Below are 26623 nucleotides of genomic sequence, written 5' to 3'. Positions count from 1 at the left end.
GTGCAGAGTACTTTGTATATATCTTCCCTTTTAATCCTCATAATAACCCTATAATGTAAGTATTATTATTGACACTTCAAGGATGGAACCGAGGCTGAGAATTACTTGCCCAACATCACGCAAGAAGAGATGCAGTTGGGTTTTAAATCCACATTTGTCTGACTCTCCAGCCTGCTTTTGATGGCAACGCTGCACTGTGGAAGAAAAGTCATTAATTAAATCGCAAGTTAACTCTGGGGTAGCATTCTTGAATTTTTAGATCAAGAGATTTCCTTGTCAGTAGTTCTTAGAGAACAACTTCCTGTTTTCAGATTCAGTAACTCAGGAAATGTCATTTCATCCAAGATTCATTCCCCGAGTTAAAAGAATATAAATTGTTATTGCCACGTAGTCGTTGTCTATGCCATTCTCACACATGTTGTCATATGGGATGTGTGGGTGAGATGATTTCTCACAATTTGGGTAGGATGGGCAGGGTGAGGTAGGCGGTGTGGCATCTCAGATCGTCTCTAATGCTCAAAACCACTGATTATTAGGGATTTGTGAAAGTATTTAGCCCTTTCTTGAAAAACCTTCTGTGGGTGCCATCTTTTGACGGGGTCAAAGTCTAACATTTACCAAGCATCCTGTAATGGAATTTTTGCTTTTATTTGTGTTCACTTTTCACTTGGAGCTTCAAGTTCAGTTCAGATTTTCTAGGATCGGGAAGGCAAGTTTTCTTCATTGTGTTACAACTTTCACGATTTTGACTGAGTTTGGTGACTTGTGACCAATTTTTAGTCTTTTACATGTACTTTAGTAAACCAATGAATTACGGAAGTCTCATCTCCACATTAAAAACCACTTCCCCTAACCCTAACCTTAGTACGAATTTTTCTTTCCTGCTCAGTGTAGTCCGTGCGCTCGTAGAACTACTTCCTATGAAACACACACACGCAGAGGAACAAAAAAAGCGCTGGTAGTCCTGATCGTGTAGTAATAGCCCAAGTTCAAGGAATGAATGCAGCCAACGTGATACAGGATAAGAGCCAAAACCCACTGGTGTCATGCCAGAAGATGATGTTAAATAATTTTTCAAAAATTTAATACTCATTATACTGATTTTGTTTACTAAAATTCTGTCAATTCTTTTTGAATATGAAATGTTCTCCCCCTTGATTTTCTTTTTGCTATGAGGATAGTTTTTTTTTTTTTACATGTATGTTTTTCAAAAATCTGCTTTCAGGGTATCAAGTGGAGCCCTCAAAAGCCAGATGTGGTACTGGGGTCAGGGGTTAATAGATTCAAGGCTGCACCTGGGAGCCCCTCTACAACTGGCTCTGTGCACATACGTCCAGCATACCTGGCTAGGCTCAGTGCTTTTTAGTCAGATATATAGATACATGTCCTGGCAGCGAGTGGGGAAAGCTGTTATGTCTTCATTGTCATTAGCAGAGCTCTCAGGAAAGGCCTGCTTTATATTCTAACAGGAGAACTTATTATGTGTGAATGGAAGAATTAATAAGGACCTGAGGTTTCCTCAGTTTGCAGAGCGGTACACCCCCATATGTATGGTGGATAAATGTCTTTTTTTCTTGTAAGTAACCAACATATGGGAGAGGTAGAAATTATTTGTAATTTGCATGTCATTATAATGATAATTTAAAAAGCGGCATGGTTCTGGACCTCGGGCAGGGGCTTAGAAAGTTTCATGGTAGCAAACTAAGCATTTCTTGTAACAGGATGTGAATGGCAACAGAATGCTCTAGGCGATATTAAATTGGGGTGATTTTTAGTAAGTGACAAATGTTTTATGTTTCCTAAATCTGAGATGGGTTCTACCAGCTCCAAATGGCTGCCAAGTTATGTTATCACTTGCCTGCTTTGTAACTGCCTCAATTATTTCCTTCCCCAGCCCTGTATGATGAGATTCGTCAGTTTCGCAAGGCCTGTGGGGAGGCTCATCTCAAAACCATCTTAGCAACAGGAGAACTTGGATCTCTTACTAATGTCTATAAAGCCAGTATGATAGCAATGATGGCAGGTAAGTGTTATATATTCAAAGGATGATATATGTTGAATTGATGTTTTTAGGAGAAATAAGTAAGTGAAAAGATTTGGCTGTTAGCTAAAAAGTGCTAACTGCTTGGAAATTTTTGTGGGAGGGATCAGATATTTTGTGAATACATGTACAGTGTGAAGTGGTCACAAACTTGGCTTTCTTCCACATTTTTTTGTGGCATTTCATCGCTGCACTATCCTTGGAAGGCAGTAGATGGCTCTCTTGTTAGTGAATTGCCTTCTTGTTATTCTTTGATTATTCATTCATCAACATATGTTAGACAGGAATTTCTTTAACTCTGACTTATTCCTCTCTGTGAATTTAAGTGTTTGATTTTTCCCAGAGATGTATATCTATACTGTCTAAGGCAGCATGTGCTTTTGTTTGCGTTAATTTTTCTTTTTAAATGGTAGTGCAGTATCATTGCTTTTTATACTTCCGAGCGCAGGTTGAACTTATTCTTCATCTCCATGAACAGCAGGCCTGTCCATTCATACATCCAAGCTTGAATCCTGGGAGTCCAGCTTGATTCCTTCTTTTCCTCATCTTTACGTAAACCAGTGGACAAGTCTTGAGAACTCTGCCTCTTCACCATGTCTAATACGTCTTCACTCCATCCTGCGTTCTGCTGTCTTCAGCCATTGCCATTCCCCACATGGATCACTCCAGTCTCCTAAATACTTGCCCTTGTCTCCGCATTTGTCCCCTTCCAATCTGTGTTCCACACTGTTGCCAGAATGATCTCTTAAAAATGTTAATTCGATTTTGGTATTGCCTGCTTAAAATCCTTCCGTGGCTTATGCTGTCTCCGAACCCTATCGGAGACAAAGAAAGATACTTGTGCACCTGTAGACTTGAGCTAATGTTTGCCAGCAGGGCACCTGAGAATCCAGTGGGTTTAATGTAATCTTGCCACCAAATGATTCTTTTACAACATAAGACAATGTGAAGGTGTAGGGTATATGAGGAGAAGAGGTGATGGAGGGAGCAGCCTTCTCTTCAGCAAGATGTGAAGGAAATGTAGTTCACTTATACAAATGAGAAACAACACACACACCAGACCTTCACTAGACACTGTATTCTACACTGCCCCCCTCCACTCTCACATCACTTTCTGAGGGCCAGGGTCACCACCAGGGGCACCTGGCCTGCTCACTTGAAAAAAAAAAAAAAATCCTTCAGTGGCTTCCCTTCATCTTCAAGGTAAAATATAAATTCTTTCAGGCTGCTTTTAAGAAAAGGTCCTTCTTAAGACCCTGCCTGTGCCTCTATAGTCTCCTCATTTTCCCTTCATAACATATTCTCCAGCTGTATGCAATTCCTTGTGCCCTGCAGATGGCACCATCCAGACCTTTCACGTCTTTATACGTGCTGTGCCTCCTGCCCGGAATGCCTTTTGCCCAAGTAATTCCTTAACGTCTTTGGATTCAGCAGAGGTGTCACGTTTTTTCAAGAGTGTTTCCCCTAATAGTGCTTCCTCCCCTACCACTTGGTTCATTACCTCCTCTGTTTGCCCCCATAGCATTCCGTTGAAACCTCAGTCAGATGACATATCCTAATTGAGTACAGTATTGAATTTCTAAGTGCCTTACCAGTGGCTCCATGTTTGGGTGAAGATACGTGACTTCTCAGGTTTTCAATCTGGGCCTCTTTTGTAGTCACCCTCTAGATTTTTATACTCGGGTACTTTTTGAGTACTGTCAGACCTAGCATTGTTCCTTGGAACTCTACTGAAAATCAGCCAGCTAGGTATTCGTGAAGCTGTTGCTCTGCTCATTGCCAGTCTTTTTGTATGATGTCTGCTCTGGTTGTCTCATTTAGAGCAAAATGAAAATCTAAGGATAAGGAGGATTGGAACACTTTATCTGTTATACTGGCATTTCAGAGGTCCACAATAAGAGATGAGTCACTGCAACCCTTATGATCCTGGATGAAGCCCCTTGGAGTCCTAGGTAGACCAGTGACTCATGCTCCCTGCCAAGACAATGGATTGCTAGCCTAGAATGCTGTGATCCAGGTCACAACAAAAGTGTATTCATTCATTCATTCCAACCCTACCCTACTCAGTGCTGCTCACTATGGGAACATGTCTGAAAGCCCCTCTTCTACTCTCCACCCTACCCATCCACAGAAAAAAGTGTGAGTAGGAACATGCTCTTACCTGTCTTTTCCTGTCTGCTTATATCCCTGCCCATATTGTTATTTATCTCTTTCATTTCTTCTTTTAATCGGTGTCTGTTGAGCACTTACTGTTGGTGATAAGACTTGTATTTGTGTTGTGCTTTACCAGATACTTTAAAATAATATTCCCTCATCTTCACATCAACCCTGTGGTAATGAAGAAACTTAAAAAGTAACTTGTTTTAGGTCACATATTATATATATTTTAGGTCATATATCTGTCTAATAGATAACATATAGTCATTATTTGAACCCAGGTCTTCTGGCTCCAGGGTTACTGCTTTATCAGCTGTAACACTGCTGTCTCTCAAGGTACCATTTAGGACCTTTGCAAGGTAATAGCAAGTGAAAGCATCCAGCATACTTCCTGGCCCATAGTTTATGGTTTCTATTGTCTTAAGAAGGTATATGATAGAAAGTATGTTTTGAAGAATTGTTAAAAAATTTGGACTAAATTTACATTTATATAAGTTACAGCTCTACTTCTTTGGTATTTTTTATTTATTTTTTCCTTAAAAATCAACTTCGTTGAGGTAAATTTATGCACGTTGAGTTCTTAAGTGTATGATATGATGACTTTTTATAATCTGTATTTTCCATCATCTCAGAAATATTCTTTGTGCCCCTTTGCTTTCAGATTCCAGCCTTTTTACCTTCTGTCCCAGCTGCTATCAGTGCTCTGATTTTATCATCATAGATTGGCTTTGCCAGTTTAAGAACATCATATAGTTCTACAGTATACACTCTTTTGTGCTTTTTATCCCTCCATCCCCAAGATAATAGCTGTGAGATCTATCCATGTTGTTCTGTGTGTAAGGAGTTTCCTTAGGGGTATTCCATTGTATAAATAAAGTGAGTTGCCAAATTTATTGACATCAAGTGTATAATATCCCTATGTCTATAGGGTCTGTAGTTATACCTCATTTTTTACTGCTGGTGTTGTCAATTTTGTTTTCTTCCCTGTTGTTCTTTTCCCTTTCTTTCTTTCTTTCTTTCTTTCTTTCTTTCTTTCTTTGATAGAAAAGAGTCTTGCTGGGGGTCTGCCAATTTTATTAATCTTTCAAAGAGCCAACTTTTTGCTTTGTTTTTTTTTCATTGTCATTCAGTTAAAAATAATTCTAATTTCCCTTGTGATTTCTCTTGTTATTTAGAATGTTATTGGAGTGTTATCTAGAATAAATGTTTACACTGAAGCACCTAAATACATTAATCAAATATTAACGGACATAAAGAGAGAAATCAACAGAATGTTTAACCTCCAAGTATTCTATGCTTTTCTAGATATCTTACTGTTATTGACTTATAACTTAAAATTATGCTATGCTCTGAGAGAATCTGAAAGAATCTTTTGTCTTTTGACATTAAAGAAATTTATAGGCCATTTTATGGTGTATTTAAGCGTATGCTTCAAGTACACTTGCAAATAATGTCATATACTTGACATTATATATTATATATAATATTGCAGGTATTAGTGGTAGTGTTCTCTAAATATCAAGTTGGTCAAGTTGGTTGATTGTATTTTTCAGGTCTGATTTTGTTTTATTTTGTTTTGGTCTACTTGTTCTATTTATTACCAAGATAAGGGTGTTAAAGTCTCTAAATATGATTGTGGATTTTTCTACTTATCTCTTTAGTTTTGTCAGTATTTTCTAAATGTATTTTGAAGCTTTGTTATTAAGCATATACACTTTTAAGATTGTTATGTTTAGGTGTTGAATTAGTGCATTCATTAAGATATGTCCCTCTTAATCTCTGCTACTAGTCCTGTCATATATATTTATATATTTAAAACTCTTTTATAGGCAGTCTTTTTTTTTTTAATCCATTTTTGAGAATCTGTGCTTTTTAATTGGAGTGTTTTACTCATTTTCACTTCACATAATTTTTGACATGATAGGATTTAAGTCTGTCATCTTGCAATTAGTTTCCTATTTGTTCTGATCCATTTTTTTTTTCCTGCTACCTTTTGGGTTCATGAAATATTTGATGGCATTTCATCTTATTTTTTTCTATTGGCTTTTTATCTACAGCCTTTTTGTACTTTCAAGTAGTTGCTCTAGCACTTACCATATGCATCCCTTAATGACAGTTTACTTAAAATTGATATTCTACTTTATACTTCATGTAAGAACCTTAATAACAGTCCCATTTACACCCTCATTAGTCCTTTGAATTATTTTGGTGTTCTTCTTCATCCACCTATTTATAAATGCCTCCTTAAAATGATGCAATTTTTGTTTTAACAGTCCTTTGCTTTTAATTAAATCAAAAGAAAACTAAGCAAAACCAGTCTTTTATATTTTCTCACACATATATCATTTCTGTCTTTATTCCTTCCTGTAAGTCGGCCAGTGACTAATTCTCTTAGGTTTTGTTCAGCTGAAAATGTCTTCATTTCACACTCAAGTTTCAAGGATCATTTGCTGAATATAGAGTTCTAGGTTACAGTTTTACTTTTATTTCAGTGCTTTAAACATGTCGTTCCGTTTCTTGGAATTCCATTTTTTCTTGTTTTCCTGTAAGTAATGTTTCATCTTACTCTGGCTACGGTCAATCAATATTTTTTTTTTATCTGTTTTTCACTGATTTGATCATGATGTGCCTAAATGTGGTCTTCTTTGTATTTATCATGTTTTTAGTTTGCTGAGCTTCTTGGATTTGTAGGTTGATGTTTTCCACCCGTTTTGGGACATTTTATAATTATTTTCCCAAAACATATTTTCTACCCATTTTGTCTCTTTCCTTTCTAGGACTCTGAGTACATGAGTGTTAGATTTTATCCCACAGGTTATTGAGGTCCTGTTAATTTTAATTTTAATTTTAATTTTAATCTTTTTTCCTCCCTCTGTACTTTTGATTGGCTAATTTACATGGAACTTCAAGTTCATTGACCTTTATTTTCTATCTCAAATTTGCTTTTAAGCCCATCCAGTGAAATTTATGCTATTGTGCATTTTTAGTTTTAGAAATCCCATTTAATTCTTTTTTAGGATTTTCATTTCTCTGCTGATGTTCAACATTTTTTGACTCATTGGGATCATGTTTTCCTATAAGTCCTTGTGAACATTTTTTTAATAGTTGATTACAAGTCTTTAGCAGCTAATTTGTATGTCTGGATTATCTCAGGGTTTATATCTTGAGCTGCCAGTTTTCCAGTGCCTGAAAATAGTTGCCTTTTATATTTTATTCCACTATATGTTCATTTATAGCAGGAAGGTAAATCTGGTAACATCTATTCTGTCGTGTTTGTAACTCTTATGGCTTTTGTTTTCTCATTAATTTAGCATGGAAATCTCAAAAGGAAAGGTATTTTATCATTTACATTCATAATAATTATCTTGTAATATGGATAGCCATTTAGATTATTGCAGAATTCTCTGGAGACTAGGCTACAGATATGTAACTGTGTAAGTCTGGTATCACATATCATTGTAAATAAAAAGTTAGTTAACCAAAGTGTTCACATTTTTGGTCAACTAAATGCTTAGTAGCCTACTTTTAGTTTAATTTTGCTTAGGAGTCTTTTAAATGTTTTAGAGGAAGGCACCATGGGTCATGGGAGTTAGAAGACCCGGACTCCTGTTCTTTTTTTGCACAGTTTATAACCTTAAGTGAATAAATTAATCTGATTATTAATTCAAATTAAGCAGTGTGTATGGCTGCATTATAAAGTATAAACTAAGTACTTTGCAGGTTATTAAAAAATACCAGCGTACCTTCCTATGCCATACTACCTCAGTCAGGAAGGAAATATAATGGCATTTTTTTCCCCTAGACTATCCACAAGGCATTCTTCAGACTACCACTTTTTCAGAACCATTTGGCATAGCTGTAGGAGATATAATGTATTGAGCTGGATTCCATTCTGTACTGATCTTAAAGCTTATTAATATGTTTGTAGGATTGTTCAGTGACTGTTAGATAGGAACTTGTTTTGTCAATTTTGGCTCTGTCTTAAAAAAGAAAGGTGTGAAAAGAATCTGATTAGTTGAGAATCACCATTAGATGTGGTCCAGTTAATTTTTTTATGCTACATTTCTCAGCTATGGCTATTTGTCATATTTCCTAATTCTTTTACTCTGGAAACTATAGCAGCCACCTTAGCTCTCAGATGTGATTCGTAATAAAATGTCATTTAACTAGGGATCGATTCCTCAGCAGCCACAATGATCCAGAACCAAACCAGGAACCAGGGGAAAAAGAAAGAAAACCTTTCAAAGAGATGAAATATATGTAATATAATCTACAATGCAACAACAATAATAGATGATAACATTTCTTGAACATTTACTGTGTAACAGGTACTATTTTAAGGGCTTTATGTATATTTACATTTAACCTTCACACCAATTCTATGAGGTAGGTACTTTTCCATGGGAAAATGAAAACATCAGTTAAAAAGGATTTTTTGTGCTGATGCTGTATGGTCATTATTGGTATTTGGAAACATTCCAGATACTTCTGTCTTTGTTACATCATTTCCTCTGTTACAGCTTTCTCTCCTTCCCTTAGGTGTTTTTAAAGATTTAAATAAAATTTCCATACTTTGTCAAATCTCTCCATGATCCTCTAGGGGCAGAATTACTTAGTTGTTCATACCATTGTGCTCCTAGGACAGTTGTAAATACTAGTAGCATTTGTCATACAGTATCATCATCACTTGTTTCACCTGTTGAGTTTTTTGCAAAACTATGAACCCCCCTGAGCCAGCGGCTGTATCATACTTATTTATATTCCTCTGTGATTACTACCATTCCAGGCATCTAGGAGAGCCTAAAAAAATTTTTGAAATACACGAATGAATGGATGAGAAAGAAAGATAGAGGTGAAGAAAAGTAGGGGCGCCTGGGTGGCTCGGTTAGTTAAGCGTCTGCCTGACTTCGGCTCAGGTCATGATCTCACAGCTCCTGGGTTCGAGCCCTACATTGGGCTCTGTGCTGACCGCTCAGAGCCTGGAGCCTGCTTTGGACTCTGTGTGTGTGTGTCTCTGTGTCTCTGCCCCTCCCCTACTCATGCTCTGTCTCTCTCTCTCTCTCAAAGATAAATAAATAAACATTAAAAAAAAAAAAGAAGGAAAAGGAAGAACATGCAAAATAGAAATCGAAGATTTAGGCTCCTCTTTCTATACGTGCCACGACCTTGTAGAGTTTGGAGATGTTATTTTGAGCTCAAAATCTTGTTCTAATTGAACAAAAAGATAGATAATTTATACCTTTGACAAAGAGATTATGTATTTGAGTATTGTTCAGATGATCTAAGCAGTGGTATGACCTATAAAAGGTTTGTGAGGATTCTAAGGCAGCTCGAGGGCCAAGAAAGGACTAAAAAAAACTTCCTGCCTTGGCTTTTTGGTCAAAGAAAATGGATCTTCCCTTGACATTACTGGAAATGTGGTGAGAGAGATACAAATAAAGGAGGAGGAGAGGTAGGAGTAAACAATTTGAAGGGAATATAATCAGAAAAGAGAAACGAGAGCCATAGTTTTTCATCAAACAATCCAAGAACAAAGTGATAGGAAGTAAGATAGAAAGGGAAACATGCTTATAGAAAAGAGAAGTCTAAAGCAGGTCAATCTACTGCTAAGGGATTTCAGCCCTGAAAACATACACATTAAGAATAATGCCAGAGTGTAGAAAAGTGGCTTTATCTTTCAGTAGCGGTGGACTGTTCACACACATGCAACAGCTAACAAGCCCCGCTCTGAAGTTATTCTAGACCTTATCTTTGGAAATAATGCAGGCATGATAAATAAGGTTGGAGTAGAAAAGCACTAAAGATGCAATCATAATGTCATCAGGTTTGAATTGCTGATGAAGATCTGTGGGAAGAGTACTAACACAAAAATATGGGGCTCGAGAAAAAGCAGACCGTGAAGGAATGCAAAATGAGTTTTGAACTTGGCTGGAATTTTGTAATGTATAGGAAATCAAAAACGAAAAAAGTAGGAACCAAGGGAGGGGATATTTGAAATTCAACCCAATAAGATCAGAGTAAATCAGAAACAATAAGGTGAAGCAGAGAAATAAAAGAAAATAGAAGGGAAGCCATTAAAAAAATAAAATGAAGGGGAGAAAATAGACAGTGGGAAACTTGTTATGACTGAAGGAAACCAAAGCCCTAAAAAAAATGCTGTGATTAGTAGCAAAGTAACATATAAAACTTTTTAAAAACCGTTTTTAAAAATTTACATAGGAATCAAATAGAGTAAAGGGCAGTGTGGATTGAGCTTTCTAAAGACTGTCACAAGTCACACTGAGTCCTTCATCTTGGGCTGCAAATCTCTGTATACTCGAGGAGTATCGATCCAGATGGCACATCTAGACTCCTGTGGTGATCCAGCCTGGTTTTCTTGTTTGGGTTTTTTTTTTTTTTAAATAAGATCTTGCCTTTCACAGGAAAAACATTTAATTTATGAAAGGTATGCTACAATTGAAAGTTAGTCACTGGGGAAGGCATAAGAATATAAATGTGTATTTGGATTTAAAATATAAATTGATTTACAGTTCCTTAAAGAAGCCCTGAATATTAAACCACTTATAGGGTTAAAACCAATTAACTTGCCATCTCATTCAGGGAGCATATATTTTTAAAATTTCATTTCATTTCATTTCATTTTTTATTATTTTTTAATAAATTTTTTAATGTTTTCTTTTTTTTTTTTTGAGAGAGAGACAGAGCTTGAGCAGGGGAGGGGCAGAGAGAGAGGAAGAAACAGAATCCAAATCAGGGTCCAGGCTCTGAGCTGTCAGCACAGAGCCCAGTGTGGGGCTGGAACCCAGGAGCCCAGAGATCATGACCTGAGCCAAAGTCAGATGGGGGCGGGGGGGGGGGGTAGGGAGAGAGAGGGAGGCAGAGAGTGGGGGAGGGGCAGAGAAAAAGTGAGAAGAAGAATCCCAAGTAGGCTCCACACTGTCAGCCGCTTAACTGACGGAGCCACCCAGGTGCCCCCAGGGAGCAAATTTAAATTCAGCTCCCCTAGAGCAAAGCTTTCAGAAAGGTTACCCCCTCGAATCTACCCACCCACCCACCTTCAGTATTCATGCATCCCCTTTGCACTTTGTTGAGTGCAAAGTAGAGAGCTCAGCAGGAGGGAGAAACTGCCATGTTTTCTGGCCTCCCAGAAGCTCAGGAACTTCTGATGGTCCATTATGGTATACATGTATTGTTTTAAAGAAATGAAGAATACATTTAACCATGAAGTATTTCTTTGCCTCTTCATGGCTGGGCTTCTAGGGAAAAAAAGAAAAAGCCTGTAAGCTTAGTTTTTTATGTGCTGTATAGTAGTCTGTGTAAAATTTTACTGTGTGAGATTTTTAAAAATGTAGTGCACCTTATTCCAAAATCCTATAACTGCCTTCTCCAGACCTAGCTTGCCCAGGGAAATTCCCGGGCACAGAAGCTAGTGCATAGTAAGTGCCTCAGAAGTGCTTGTTAATAGGTTCAGCTGTCAGGCATGGGGGCATCAATAGATGTTTGTAAGCAACATGTATAAAAACTCAGTGTTTAAATAAATCTATATTTTGCATTAAAACAAACATTAAGGGGCTTTTTTTTCGTGTCTTGGTGAAATTCTGGTACATGACATAGAGGCCTGTAGCTATTTGGCTCATGTCTCTGAGATTCTGTTGCTCATTTGTCTACTCCCTACCACATTCACCTTTGTTATTTATTCCTTAATAACTGTGTCAGGTAGTGACTGATCTATTAGCAAACTCTTAAATGCTGGGCAATTGGAATCCTTGAATGGGTCTCTCAGCATATTGCACCAGGTAGGTACTTGATACACATTTTGTTGAAGGAGCAAATGATTTAAAGATTAATAAATCATGTGAAGTTGCTAGTTTACAGATTCTTTTTTTTTTTTTTAAGTGTATTTATTTTTGAGAGAGAGAGAGAACAAGCATGGGAGGGACAGAGAGAGAGGGGGGACAGGATCCAAAGCAGGCTTTGTGCTGACAGCAGTGAGCCTGATGCAGGGCTTGAACTCATGAACTGTGAGATCATGACCTGAGCCAAAGTTGAATGCTCAACTGACTGAGCCACCCAGGCACCTCACTAGTTTAGAGATTCTTTTCACAATTGTCTTAAGAGGGAACTAGGGAAGGTACCTTATCATCTTTCAGTGACTGAAAACCTAAAGCCCAGGAGTTAAGTGGCTAGACCAAGGCCACACATTGAGGAAGTGGCAGAATTCTGGACTCTTGACTCTAGATTCCAGGTGTTACTGCACAGTCCCGTTCTCAACCCTGCAATTGTTCTGTACGTAAGATACTATATATAAGCTATGTTTAATCTTTGGGGGCAGGAGGTATGTCTAGAGTCCCTGAATGAGATTTACATGCTGAGCTACACTTTTTTATTGACAAGCAAAGGACAACAGAGAGGAAGTAAGGACAACAGAGAGACACAGTATTTGGCGAAAAATTATAGGGAGTGGTGGACATGAAATAAACATAAAAGAGAGAAATGAAAGAAAGCCCAGGAACCCATGCCCCATAGGCCCACAGTAAATCCTTGTTGGAGTGGAAAGGAAGGGTGCCAAGAACACCCTCACCTCAGGCAGTTTGCAGTTTTTTTATGTTTACCTGCTCTGCTGATGGTCCCATGATGATGCCCTGGGAACATTAATAGAATCGTGATTTAATGACTTCTACTTGAGTTCTGCACTAAAGTTCTTGGTTATTTTCAGATTCCCCTACCTGGGTGTCGAGAGGACAGCTAGGGAGTGGCTGAGAAAGCGGACCTTTCTCTTATCCACCCGATGAAGAAGGAGGAGAGATGCCAAAGCTGGGGATAGTCTGGGAATGAGGGAGCAGAGGGTGTGACATTAAAGGGTATGGGATAATGGCAGTGGTATTGGAGCATAGGTGGGGGAATGTCCTAGCATAGGATGAGGGGCATTGAAAACATCCCATGAAGTGTGATTGAAAGGAAAGTGGGCATCTTATTTAGGAAGATGCAATTGCTGGGTTGTGATGTTGTATTCAAATACTTATATATGTCCATCCAAAAAGGATGGAAAAGGATAATTGTTCTCGATTATCCCAAGATAGGAGGATTGGGGCCAGCTTTTAGAAGTTATGGAAGGATGGATTTTGACCTGGTGTAAGGCAGAGTTTTGTAAGGCCCAGATTTTCCAGAAACTGGATGGGCCACATCAGGAGGTAGGAGATGTTCAAAGCACAGAGGCTGGATGGTATTGTGATGAAACTACTGTTAACATATGTGATGCTTAGTGATGATTAGAGATGCTTGCTGTTTCAGAGTTCAGTATGATCCTGTGCAGAAGAGAAAAACATATTGTGTGTACACACACACACACACACACACACACACACAACTGTTACATGTGTGTGAGAAATTTCAGTGTAGATTACAATCCAGTATAGACAGGTCTATATATACTATAGACAGTATAGACAGTATATACAGGATTACAATCCAGTATAGACAGCAAAAATAAAAGAGGAGTGTATTGGTTTCCTGGGTTTCCACTTCAAACTGGGTGGCTTAAAAAACAGAAATTTGTTATCATGATTCTGGAGGGTAGAAGTCTGAAATCAGGGTATCTGCAGGGCCATGCTCCCTTTGTAATCTGCTGGGTAGAATCCTTGCTTGCCTCTTGTAGCTTCTGGTGTTTGCTGGCAATCCTTGAGATGCATCGCTCCATTCTCCGCCTCCATCATCACATGGCCATGTGTATTTCTGTCTGTGTCTCTTCCTTTTTTATAAGGACACCACTCATTTAAAGGCCCCACCTTGCTCAACAAGACCTGATCTTTACTTAACGAATTATGTCTGCAATGACCCTATTTCCAAATAGGTCACTTTCTAAAGTACCAGAGGTTGGAATTTCATCATACTCTTTTAGGGGACAAGATTCGACCCATCACAAAGAGAAATAGGGTTCTTGTGCTGTGATTCTGATTCTGTTATTTCCTGTAAAGACCTGAAGAAGTTAGAAAAAAAATACTTTTGAGTCAAACCAGCAAACTTAAATTCAGGTACAAAAGATTGATTTTTCCCTCTAAGCAATGTTGGATGGTTTTGTGGATAGGGGAAATCTAGTAGATATTAAATATTTTTATCTGCAAAAAGCATTTGGTAAGGTTCTCAATGGGAGATTAATGGCTAAAATAAAGAATGAGGCATTAGGAGATAAATTTGCTTATGAGCAAGAGACAGAGACTAACAGTAGAAGGAAATACTTTTTAGATTGGAAAGGAGTGACATACAGCACAAGCCAGGAATCAGTTTTGGGACCTATGGGTTTTTCACTTTATTTTTATTGGACTTTGTAATAAAAATACAGATCTTCAAACAGTCCAAGACAGAGTGAGTAATACTACAAGCATCAGTAATCAAAAGTTATTCTCTATCATAAACTAAATGACTGATAATAAATACTGACACAAGACTACACAATGTACCATAATATTATAAAATGGAGCAAGCGATTCTCCTGTGTTCTGTTTTCTTCTGCATGGGTGAATATTTCTCTATTTGCTTTTTAAAAAGTATTTGCAGGTTTCTAGGTTTACTTTATAAGCCAAATAAATGGAAAAAATATTCTTTTTAAACTTGGGAAGATGTGCTGGCTGAGAGAAAAATCAGTTGAAGCAAGACAAAGGTTATATTGCCATCACTAGAATGAAGAAATTAGGGACCCTGTGTGTTAAATTGCTCAGCAAGCTATTCAGTAAAAAGACTTAAGGAGTGAGGGGGCGTTCTTGAAATCATCAGCTTATTCGGCAGTCATGACTTTAATGGAAGCATATACAAAAAAAAGTCATTGTTTAGAATGATGTAGCTATGTATCTGAGGCAGTGAAATATTATAGCATGGAACTTTTCTCCCTTCTGTTTTAAAAAATTTAACATAATGGCTCGAAACAATCCATAAAATTCAGTAATTGTATATATAAGTTGTGTCCTCCCCGGTTAAGTATGTGGGAAACGCACTTATAAAACTGGAATTTTGCTTGCAACTCCTTTTGTCTAAGTCACAGAAAGGTCTTTACAAATTCATCTCTGTTTTTCCTTGATTTGTACATTGTCAGATAAGCTGAGAGGAATAGAACAACTAAACATTTAAAAGTTAACTCATAAGAGTTGTAAGTGCTTTGAAAACTGGAAAGGATTATAAAGTATAAAGAAGCTTCATTAACTTCAAAGCTTTCATTTTACAGGTGAGAAACCCGAGATCCAGAAAGGTCAAATTCACAAGGAATTTATCCAGGGACAAATATCCTAAAGGCAAAATAGTCCTGAAGGAGGTTCTCAACCCAGTCTGTATGTTAGGATTTCCTGAAGGGCTTTTTAAATAAACCATTTAAAAGATCCTACCACCAGAAATCCTGATTTTAGTTGGTATTGAATGGAGCCAAAAGAATTAGTACTTTCTAAAACTTTCTTGAGTGTTCCTACTGTCTAGGCAGGAATGAGAACCTCTATCTGAAATCGGGGTTTCCCGATGTTAAGACGAGTTCTTTCTACTCGCCCTGGTAGTTTAGAAATTATTTAGTGAGAGAAATTCAAATTCTAGAGTGGGAATATCCTTGAGCATAGAGAGCCCACAATTAAATCTATTGTCCTAGCGGCTGGCTACTTTGCAGATTGCTTGTTTGGAACCCTAAGCCTGCACTCCCATAGAAACAAGATTATAAATGGTCAGCCCTGTATCAATAGTTCTATAGGTCCTAACTAAAACATGAAACAGTGGCTGTGGAAGGACATGAATTTATATATTTTTTTAAAGTTTATTTATTTATTTTGAGAGAGAGAGAGAGGGAGAGAGAATCCCAAGCAGGCTCTGCACTGCCAGCGCAGAGCCCAGTGCGGGTCCTGAACCGTGAGATCATGACTTGAGCTTAGATCAAGAGTTGGATGCTTAACTGACTGAAACACTCAGGCGCCCCTGAATTTATATTTTTAATTAAGACTCCAAGAACATTTTTATTCCTTTCACCACCTCGATAGTAGTCGCATGGCTTCTCCTCCTTCCACCTTTAATGTATTAGGTGTAGGATTTGAATGGGGACTCCCCCAATTCTAAGCTATGCCAGAGAGTGGAAGGAGACCGGGGCCGAGGGATGGTGAGGTCTGCAGGGAGAACTGAGCAAGCAGGGGAGAGGGACGGAGGCTAGTCAAGAAGAGAAGGGCTAAGGTTTTCTGCCATCTTGATGCCTGGGGACATTTCTTTCTCTTGAATTGGCTTATCCTGGAGATGAGTATTTGGTGAGCACAGTAATGTTTATCAGATGCTGTTCTGCACGTGGGAGAATGATAATAGAGAAAGGGAAGAGAAAAATTAGATATAACCCCATCCCTTCAAAACACTGACAGTATCTTTTAGTCTGATGAGGGAGTGAAAGGTAGGGTTTATGATTGGCTCATTGGGAACAGGTTGGGAGCCATAGGAACACTTCGGCCAAGCACTGCACAAGCTGAGCTAACCTCTGGAGAGTCGTAGAAGGGTTTGCAAAGCAAGTGACATTGTGTAGGTGTTGCCAGGGGCAGATAGATGTAGAGGAAAGGCACTTCAGGCAGACAGCACATGCTTTTTTGTACACAGACATGTGCAAAGCATGTCATGGTGAGAAAGCTAGTATGGTTGGGATGGAGAGTTAATGGAGAAGTGGCAGGATAGGAGAGGATACAGTTGGTGAGTTGCTCAGGGCTTAATGTCATGCTAAAGAGTTGGGGTTTTCTGTTTGCAAGTAGGGTAAGTTTTACCCTTGGAAAGTTTCTAGCCTGAGAAATGAATGGTTGAGTAATTTATCCATCCAATTATTCATTCGGTAGGCTTTATTGAAGTCCCCTATGTGTCAGGTACCAGGGATAAAGATCAGTAAGACACTCTTACTCCAGACACTTTGTAGTAGTGGAGCAGTACTCAGAGTTTCATTTTAGGAACATGGCCTTTGGGCCCTGTGTTTAGGCGGGAGACAGGGAACCTGTTAGGAAGCTGTTACAACCGTCTAGTCGATCATCACGTGGCACTGAATTGAGATAGTGCAGTGAGCATGAAGAGGGGTAGACGGCTGGGGGGAGACACTCGGGGCAGAATGAGTAGTGTTTTGCGAGTGCTTCTGTGCTGAGCAGGGGAGGGATAGAACAAAACAACTCCTAATGGTGTCGTTCTGCACCCTCACTGCAATAACTCGTAATGGTGCCATTTCCCCGGGGTAGGGAGTTCAAGACGAGCAAGGCTCCCTTCCAGCCCAGGAACCAAGTCTCTGCTGCCCCTTAGAAGACCTCCACCTGTTCATTCCATTGCTGGCTTACTGCAGAATGTGCTAGAGTCTCTCTCACCACTTTTCGTCTACTTTTTTGTTCTTGTAACAAGGAAAAAAAAATAGTGTTCTTAAGGAAATCTGATTAAGGTTATTATGGTGGTGAAAGAGAGAGAGAGAGAGAGTCTATTTTTCTATTTAGAACACATGAACAAGACAACGCATATAAAGCAAAATGGAGAAGAGGAAAAGGAAATCCATGCTTTTACTTGAATTATCGGGGTGATGCTTTGCTTTGCTAGTGGCCTAAGAATGAATGTGATAGGATGCATTTTGTAAAAAATTTATCATCAACTGGGGCGTCGAAAGTCAGTTTCCGATGCTACAAAGCTGCTAAATTGGGCAGGGACAGCAGAAGAGGCGCTGAATAGTCAATGAAATTGGAAAGAATTTAGATCACCCATGTCACACAAAGCCTGCAAAAGGCTGTTTGTAGAATGTTAGCTGCTATCACACTGGTTTGATATTAACATTCTAGTGAATAATTAAAATTTTCCTGTTTATTTTTTAATAAAAAGCAAAAGCATATAAATTACCTCAGAGTTTGTAGTGTTACCTATAGTTGCATTCACAGACGTTGAGGTTTCTGCCTAGGATTGTCGATTAGATCATTGAGGCAATTAAAAAGCAGATTTTCTTCGACCTTTCTCGGTGTTTGCATGTTATAATATTCATTACTATAATGCCTTTCAAAAATTTAAAATAAAAAATCCTTGAAACAGCTGAGCCATTTTCATTATAGATGGTATTCTCTAAATTGAGTAGTTATTAAATATATTCTTCTGCTGAAATTATTTTTGAAGTACGTTTCTCATTTTCATCTCCTATCCATAAGCACACACCCAGGCCTGGCTGATGCTATATTTCTTCCCACCTTGCTTTTTAACCAGATTCCCAAGAGGTGATTAGGTACTTCCTATAATTGAATATAATTTTCACTTATACCCATCCCTTTCCACTAACTGTTTTCTTTAGTTGTTCCTTCAGGGGTAGACTGGAAAAGTTCAGGGTTTTAATTCAAGACAATTGGCTCCGAGACAAGAGGGACTCCCGTAGAGATGGGAAAGAGATTCATGCTAAGAAACAAAGAGAGGGAGACAGGTGCTTGTAAAGCCATAGTCTTGAGGTGTTGGTCTTGGGTGATGTATTTGTTGCTATTAAAGGTGTGCCATGGCTGAGTAATCTAGACATGTATGGGATCCCTGGACCTCATCAATTTCCAGAGGATCTGCCTGAGTTTTTGTCTATCGCATGGTAGTCCCTGTGTTAGTAGAGTAGTAAGTGGGGAATGCAACTAGGAAGGCCAAGAAAAGAGTAAATGGTATTGGAGGAAGAATTTCCTAAGAGGGCGATATAATGAGTTGAGAGAACACTGAAAGTGACCACCCTGCCTCCTCCCCAGAGACAACCACAGCTGGGATATTGGAGAGGGAAGCATTTGGCAGCAAAGTTCTTGAGAGTTTGGGTGTTCTGGGAGCTTAGAAAGGAGATCCCAGTGTGGGCTTTTTGAACTAAACATCCCTTTCCTTAGTGCCTCAAATAGCTCCAATTAAATAAAGTTAGGTAATTACGGGGCACATTAAACAACAAGGTTATAAACTCTAAACTGTTTGCTAGAGAAATTATAGATGTAGAAGGAAATACTAGGGGAGCACCTGGGTGGCTCAGTTGGTTAAGCGTCTGACTTCGGCTCAGGTCATGATCTCGCAGTTTGTGAGTTTGAGCCCCACGTCAGGCTCTGTGCTGACAGCTCAGAGCCTGGAGCCTGCTTCGGATTCTGTGTCTCCCTCTCTCTCTGCCCCTCGCCCTCTCATGCTCTGTCTCTCTTTCTCAAAAATAAATAAAAACATTAAAAAATTTTAGAGAAAAGAAAGAAATACTAGGTGGTACCTAGTGTTAATAACCTTGACATAAATGTGGCTCTTCTTCATGACCAGGGACTAGCAAGAACCTTGCCAGAGAACTTGGAAATGCCCCTGCTCCTCAGAGCTGCCCTCACCACCCACTCCCCCACAAACCTGGATACCACCCTTCTCTGCCTCATCATCTAGAGATTGCTTGTCCAAATTACCCCATTGGTAATTTGAAGGTCAGAGTGATTCATCCCTAACCTGGCAGATGATAGAGGTGTTGGGTTGTAGAGATGGACGGTCAGATGTAGGCTGGCCCTTCCCCTCTTTTTTTAGGGGAATTGCTATGCATAATGCTTAGGAAGGTTAGTAGAACTCAGGTTCAGTAAAGGTAAAACATGCTTTGGGGTGCTGACCTGGGACTTACTATCAGGTGAAATATTGTTTATCTGGAGAAGTACATTTTGATTTCCAGGCAGCCATGAATTTATAAACTTCTGGAATGCAGTCCACTTCTAGGTTGGAGACTTGGGTATTAAACCGTTCAATTTAATAATTGAAGGTAGAAAAATATAACTGGTTTATTGCTGTAGTCAACTAGCAGTTTCATATATGTAGATCATTTAAATCTGAATCTAAAACCAAGTATTCAAAATATAAATACAGAGAAAAAATTAAAAGCACACATAATTCCCCCAGAGACCTTACGTAAGGCAACACTAAACTAAAAGAGCTTTAACTGTTGACAACCTTGTTCCCTCACGAAATCGTGTTTCTTTTCTTTAATGTGTAAATCTAGAAGTCTCATGCCTCATGGAATCTTTAACAAAAAATAGCTTTTAAATGCCACAATTCTAAATTTTTGTTAATCAATTGGGGAAAAAAATGAAGGGAAAAATGAGGAAAGGGGAGGCTGTATTCTCTGACATAAGAAGAGAACTGGCCGCCTTCCTAAATTTTTATTAGTAATCGCTGTAATTTGTTAACTTGTATGCCCTCTTCATACAATGCCCTTTTTTTTTATTTATATAAATCCAAGTTAGTGACATAGTGTAATAAAGATTTCAGGGGTAGAATTTAGTGATTTATCACTTACATATAACACACAGTGCTCATCACAACAAATGCCTTCCTTAATGCCCTTTGCCCATTTAGCCCATCCCCTCACCCAACATCCCTCCAGCAACCCTCAGTTTGTTCTCTGTATTTAATTAAGAGTCTCTTATGGTTTGCCTCCCTCTCTGTTTTTATTTTACTTCTCCTTCCCTTCCCCTATGTTCATCTGTGTTGTTTCTTAAATTCCACATATGAGTGAAATTGTGATATTTGTCTTTCTCTGACTGATTTTACCTTGCATTGTACTCTCTAGTTTCATCCATGTTGTTGCAATTGTGTGTCCCCTCTTAAGAATGAGGGCATTTGCAGATGTATTCTCTGTATAACGGCAACAAATGACTTAGTGGGACTTCAGTTCTTTGTTACATTCTTTTTTTCAAAAATTAACCGGGATTATGTTAATGAAAAATGTTTTTTAAGAACTAAGGGAAATCCTACTATAAATTAAGATGGAGATACCGTGGGAGCTTTCAAAATCAAGATTTATAAAGATCATCTCTGTATGTGTGCATCTTAGTGCAAGGAGTTAGAAACCTTTTGATAATCTGACAATTTGAAATGAACCTATTTTAAGACTTGGTCTGTGAATAACTAGACTAAAGAAGAAACAGCAATGAGGATTTGATTTCATGTCCTATAAAGTTCAAATAAAATTTTGCAAAAAAAAAAAGAGTTTTGGAAGTTAAAAGATTGTGTTCTTCCTTTTCATGCAGTCTGCTTCATAACACATTTTCATTAGCTAGCCAGTGTAATGAACTCAACAATACATGGCCTTGGATGATTTGGAATACTGGAAAAGTACAGCCAGAATTGAAAGGTTATTCTAAAGACCAGGTTGCCCCTAACCAGATGAATAAAGAAAGGTTGTGTATTTGGGGACAGTTTTTCAGCTAAAACAGTGATTTCAAATTGTGTTCCTTGGCACAGTATGCCAATGAAAACCTTTCTTACAAAAGGGTCTCATGGCCACACAGCTTTGGGGATACCGTGTAATAGATATCCCAGCAAGACATTCATAGCACACATGTATTTAGAAAAGACCCTGTAAGTTTACAAAAAGGAAAATTGTGTATTTTTGTTTAAGTCCATCACATCAAACATTTGAAAATATGGCAAAGTTTTTCTCATGTATCATTATTAATTTTGAACCAAAGAATACTCACTAGGTTCTGTCAAGTCCTGTAGACATAGAAGATTATGGTCTGTAGAAATATAAATTTTTAAGCAGACAGTATTACAGTTAACACGTAGCTGTAGAAGCATAGGCATGCCATTGTAAGGGTCCAAGTACAGAACACCTCCCTTGCAGTCTCTGGTAACATTGCCCCCTTCCTGTTCCTGGTGCTAATGTATGAAATTCCATGATTAGATGCTTAGTCCTTAGTTTAAGCCTGTTAAAATTTAAATCTATGTGAAAGAAGTAATACATTTAGTAACTGTGTAACATTACTTGCACAAAACTAGTTGACAGGTGAAGAGAACTAGATGTGGACTTTGTGAAAATATTTGATTAAAGAAAATTCATTGAATTGAAACCATAGGTTACAAACCCTTCCTCACCCTGTCCTCCCCTCCCTCCCAGTGAAGTCAGGTCATTTGTCCAACCAAAATCAGAAACTCTTCCAAGAAAAGAGAAAATTTTCTCCCTGGGCTGAGAGCAGTGTTGCCAATCAAAATATTTTGTGTTAATATTTTGACTAAATAACTTAGAAAAGGAGAGTAGAAGAAATTTAATATAAATTTGCTCAGTTGAACTGACTGAAACTAGGACTAAAATCGGGTAATCAAAACCCAAATTTTACCAATTAGTGAGGAGCCCTAGTTTAGAATGTCTTGGAACTAAATTGCTCTCTCCATACACTGTTCCTCTGAGGTTTCTCCTCAGCCACTCACATCTTTCCATCATACCCTCCTGGGGACTCCATTCTGTCATAGCCCCTTGATGGTATTTCCTAACTCTCCTTCCCCTCTCTAGCGCTTTGTACATGCTACTTAGCACATATGTCCGCCTCTCTCAAAATGGAGCCATTTCCAGTCAGGGAAGCTTATTAGTTATTGCTGAGCACACAGCAGCCAGCCACAAATACTTGAGTTGGGACAGAATAGGTTGAGGAAAGAGCCCCAGAGTCAGGAAGCATAAGCGCTTGCTGCCATCAAGGATTTCTCAAGATTCCTTCTTGAGTACTTGAGCCTTAAGAATATGGTTTTCTCCCTTTGTTACTCTCAGACTTTCTCAGCAAGATAGCCTCATTTGGATCCTGAAGCATCAGATAACTGCTTTATTTTTAAAGATTTGTCAGGTTATTTTTAAAGCTCTTAGGGCAATGGCCAGCACATGGTATGTGCTGTGTAAGTGTTGATTAAAGGAATTAATTAAGTAAAAACCCGCTTGTTTATACAAGTAGGCAGCTGTGGAATCATTGAAGAGTTCATTTGTGTTCAGTGTGGACATTATGTTTCACTAAAGCTTGACTAATACGGAATTCATTTGGATTGTGTAATTATTAAGTTCATACTATGACCACTGTGCTAGCTCACGTGGTCAATATCACGAAGATGAATGAGATAGTCATGGCCCTCAAAGTGAGGGGCTGGGCCGAGGAGTGAGGGGCAGACATGTGTAGAAATATCTCAACTTGTTCTGGCCTTGTATCTTCGATTAGCTTTAAAAAAAAAAAAAAGAAAGAAAGACTTGTGCCTTAGTTTCTTCCTCCATTTTCTACTACTGGTAGAGCTTCTTATATTTTCTGTTGATAAAACAGTTCCTTCTTGTTTCTTCAATAACTTGTTCACACGGATTGGTGTATAGATGCTTCATGGACTAGTCTCTTGGATGGTTGCTTCTCTAAGAAATCTCTGCTGTTCTGTGGCTTTTCGCTTTCGGCTTTTCCTAGTAATTCCTAACAGCTTTCTTGAATCCCCCCCTTTGTTTTTAATTAAAAAAAATTGTTTAATGTGTATTTATTTTTAAGAGAGAGAGTGCAAAAGGGGGAGAGGGGCAAAGAACGAGGGAGAGAGAGAGAGAGAGACAGAGTGCGAGCAGGGGAAGGGCAGAGAGAGAGGGAGACACAGAATCCGAAGCAGGCTCCAGGCTCTGAGCTGTCAGCCCAGAGGCTGACATGGGGCTCAAACTCACAAACTGCGAGATCATGATCTGAGCCAAAGTCAGATGCTTAACTGACCGAGACACCCACGTGCCCCTCTTGAATCCCCTCTTTTACTTGCTATTTTTCCTTCCACATTTTATTCCACGGGATTCTGACTTCTGTCTGATTAACCAGTGTAGATGGAGTGGGAAGTTAGAGGTTTGGATGAGCATAGCTGGCAGTATATAGTACTGCAAAGCAGTACAAAGAGTCTCAGCCCTGCAAAGCAGAGTGTATGGGGGGATGTGATACTTTGTGTCATGGTTGTGGAGAGTGATGCCTCTGGGAAATTAACAGATGTAGTGTACCATTGGATTTCTAGGTCAACAGAGCAAAAGTAAATAGTCCAGAGGCTGCATCAGTTAGGATTCTGGATGGCGGCAAAGCACTGAACTTGACAACAGTGACTTAAATAAATAAGGCATTATTTTTCTTACATAATGAGAAGTCTGGTTAGTTCATCATCAGTGTCAGGATTGATACCTGTTATTCTCTTGGCATTTCCCTCATGGTTGAAAAATGGCTGCCATAGCTCCAGTCATCATGTTATATTCAAAAAACAGAAAGAAAGCAGTGTTAATGCCACTCATATTATAATTTTTTTTAATTTTTACATTTATTTATTTTTGAGAAACAGAGTGAGACAAAGCATGAGCAGGGGAGGGGCAGAGAAAGAAAGAGACACAGAATCTGAAGCAGGCTCCAGGCTCTGAGCAAATGGTCAGCCAGAGCCTGATGCGGGGCTCAAACCCACAAACTGTGAGATCATAACCTGAGCCAAAGTCGGACACTCAACTGACTGAGCCACCCAGGTGCCCCAGTGCCACTTCATATTGAAGGGAACTGGGCCAGATAAGATTTTGAGAGGGAGAGAAAGAATAGAGAGTACAAAGTTGATACGGTAGAGGGTGTTTTTGCAAAACAGTAACTAGTCTTGGTTAGGAGGGCAGGAGTATGGCCTGGGCTTAGAAAAAGTTGTGTCAGATTCCATTCATGACACTTACAAATTGTCATAGATGAGTTCCTCAATGTCTGCACCCTCTGTTTTTTTCATTTGTAATTGGAGATGATAAGAGAACCTGTCTTTAGGGGTATCTGGTGACTCAGTTACTTGAATGTCCAACTCTTGATTTGGGCTCAGGTCATGATATCAGGGTTATGAGATCGAGCCCTGCATGAGGCTTCATGCTGTTTAAGATTCTCCCTGTCTGTCTCTGTCTCTGTCTCTGTCTCTGTCTCTCTCTCTCTCTCTCCCCCCCTCTGTCCCTCCCCCTGGTCTCTCTCTCTGTCTCTCTCTCTCTCCCTCTAAAATAAAAAAATAAAATAGTACTGATCTTTAAGTTATCATGAAGATGGAATGAGTGTAGATGTATAAAGTGTTCTCTGGAACCAAGCACCTGGTGAGTTCTCAGAAAGGGGGGCCTATTCTGTTACCACTACCACTGGTAATTACTGTCGTCAGCACCATCATCGTCATAAGAGTTAGCTAGAGTCTGTGATACTTTAGAGTGAACAGCAGAAGAGAACAGTGGAATATTAGATTAGATGCAGATCCTGGCGAATGGATCCTAAAGTTTTATTCTTTAACCAGTTGGAGGTTTTGAGATGAAAAACGCCATGATTAAGACTGTCTTATCTGCCCATTCCGTATTACAACACTTTTTAGCTCCTCATGCTTAAAAAATTTTAAATTTTTGTGCTCTTTAGTTTCCACGTGTAGGATATAAAAAAAAAACTAGGCCAGGTCAACCCAGAAAATCTTCTTTATCAAGAGTAAATTTGTGATATTTCTGACAGAAACACAAGTAAATGGATCTCCAACATAAGTTGACACTGTGAACTGTCTCTAGCCCAGTTTTTTAAATGCCATTTTACCTTATAGGTTATCATTGTGAATCCCATTTCCTATTTTTGGTAATAAACTTAACAGCTGAATTTTTGTCTTTATGAGGTTTTACATTTTTGAGTTACCTATGTATTCACTTTGGATTTTGACATTTAATAGCTTCCTGAAATACCAGGGAGAAATTATATCTATGATGTAACATGTACTTTAGAGGGAGGAAATAAATGCCACACTTAAAGCAATTATATAGGTAATATTAAAAACATTAAATATGTATCAAAATTTTTAAATGTAGGCTTAAAAGGAAGGTAGGTAAAGACCTAACTTATACATGTTAAGAAACTATTTATATTCTGTTTTCTGATGGGGGGGAAATCTCCTAAAAATGAATAGCCTTTTAATCAAACCTATTAGTTTTGTAATAGGAAGTTCTGCGAGAGACAGATAAAACCTCCGTATTAAGTGTGTAGTGTAAGCTATTTGTCTGAAATATACATCATTACTGTATGGTTATATGTTATTTCTATTTCTATTTAGTTTTGGAAAAGGAACTCACAACCTTTCTGCTATGAGGGAAATACAGGCATATATATTCATTGGCAAGGCAGTGCTTTAAAAAAAAAAATGTGTGACATCCGGGGAGATCCTAGATGAGTTCTAGTTAATATTCAAAATGGATCCAGCTTGCAAGCATGTTGCATTAGTTCATGGCTTTTGCAGAGTCTAGCTCAGGACTGTTCTTCCTGCCTCGTTGACAAACCTCTTTTTCCTTCCTTTCTCCTTGCCTCAAGTGTTTTCAGGAATTGTGAATGATTCTAATATCCCAGTGATGCACACGACCTGGCAAAAGTTTGTGGTGACCCTCTCTGATTATAGACCCTTACCCATTGGTGAGATTTGCGGGGGCTCTAACACTTTTTCTTTTGCCAGAACATACCTCTTTTGTTGAGGAATCAAGGCCTCTGGTGGTGGCTGAATGAAAAGGGGGAATAAAGATAAAAATGAAGGCAGGACTGGTTGAAAAATAGAGACAGAATTTTAACGTGAAAACTGTGAACAGTAGGAGAGAAGGCAGCATTGTCTTTGTAAGTGGTCGGTAAGTGGTAAGTGCAGTAACCCAGATGGCCAGCCTGAGAGCTCCACACA

The 26623-nt window shown here is 38.6% G+C and overlaps 1 protein-coding gene across 1 annotated transcript in view; it reads left to right on the top strand.

The window, feature by feature from the left end:
* Positions 1 to 26623, top strand: part of DERA (deoxyribose-phosphate aldolase) — a 118263-nt gene that overhangs the window by 69699 nt on the left and 21941 nt on the right. The window contains exon 6 of the mRNA XM_040488811.1: positions 1895 to 2023. Within this exon, the coding sequence (XP_040344745.1) occupies positions 1895 to 2023 (129 nt within the window). The remainder of the gene's footprint in view (positions 1 to 1894; positions 2024 to 26623) is intronic.

Source organism: Herpailurus yagouaroundi, unplaced genomic scaffold (genome assembly GCF_014898765.1).
Source record: "Herpailurus yagouaroundi ecotype Mexico unplaced genomic scaffold, PumYag 166, whole genome shotgun sequence".
Taxonomy (NCBI): Eukaryota; Metazoa; Chordata; class Mammalia; order Carnivora; family Felidae; genus Herpailurus; species Herpailurus yagouaroundi.
The sequence above is the reverse complement of the archived record's forward strand: the minus strand, read 5'-3'. Positions and strand labels throughout refer to the sequence as shown.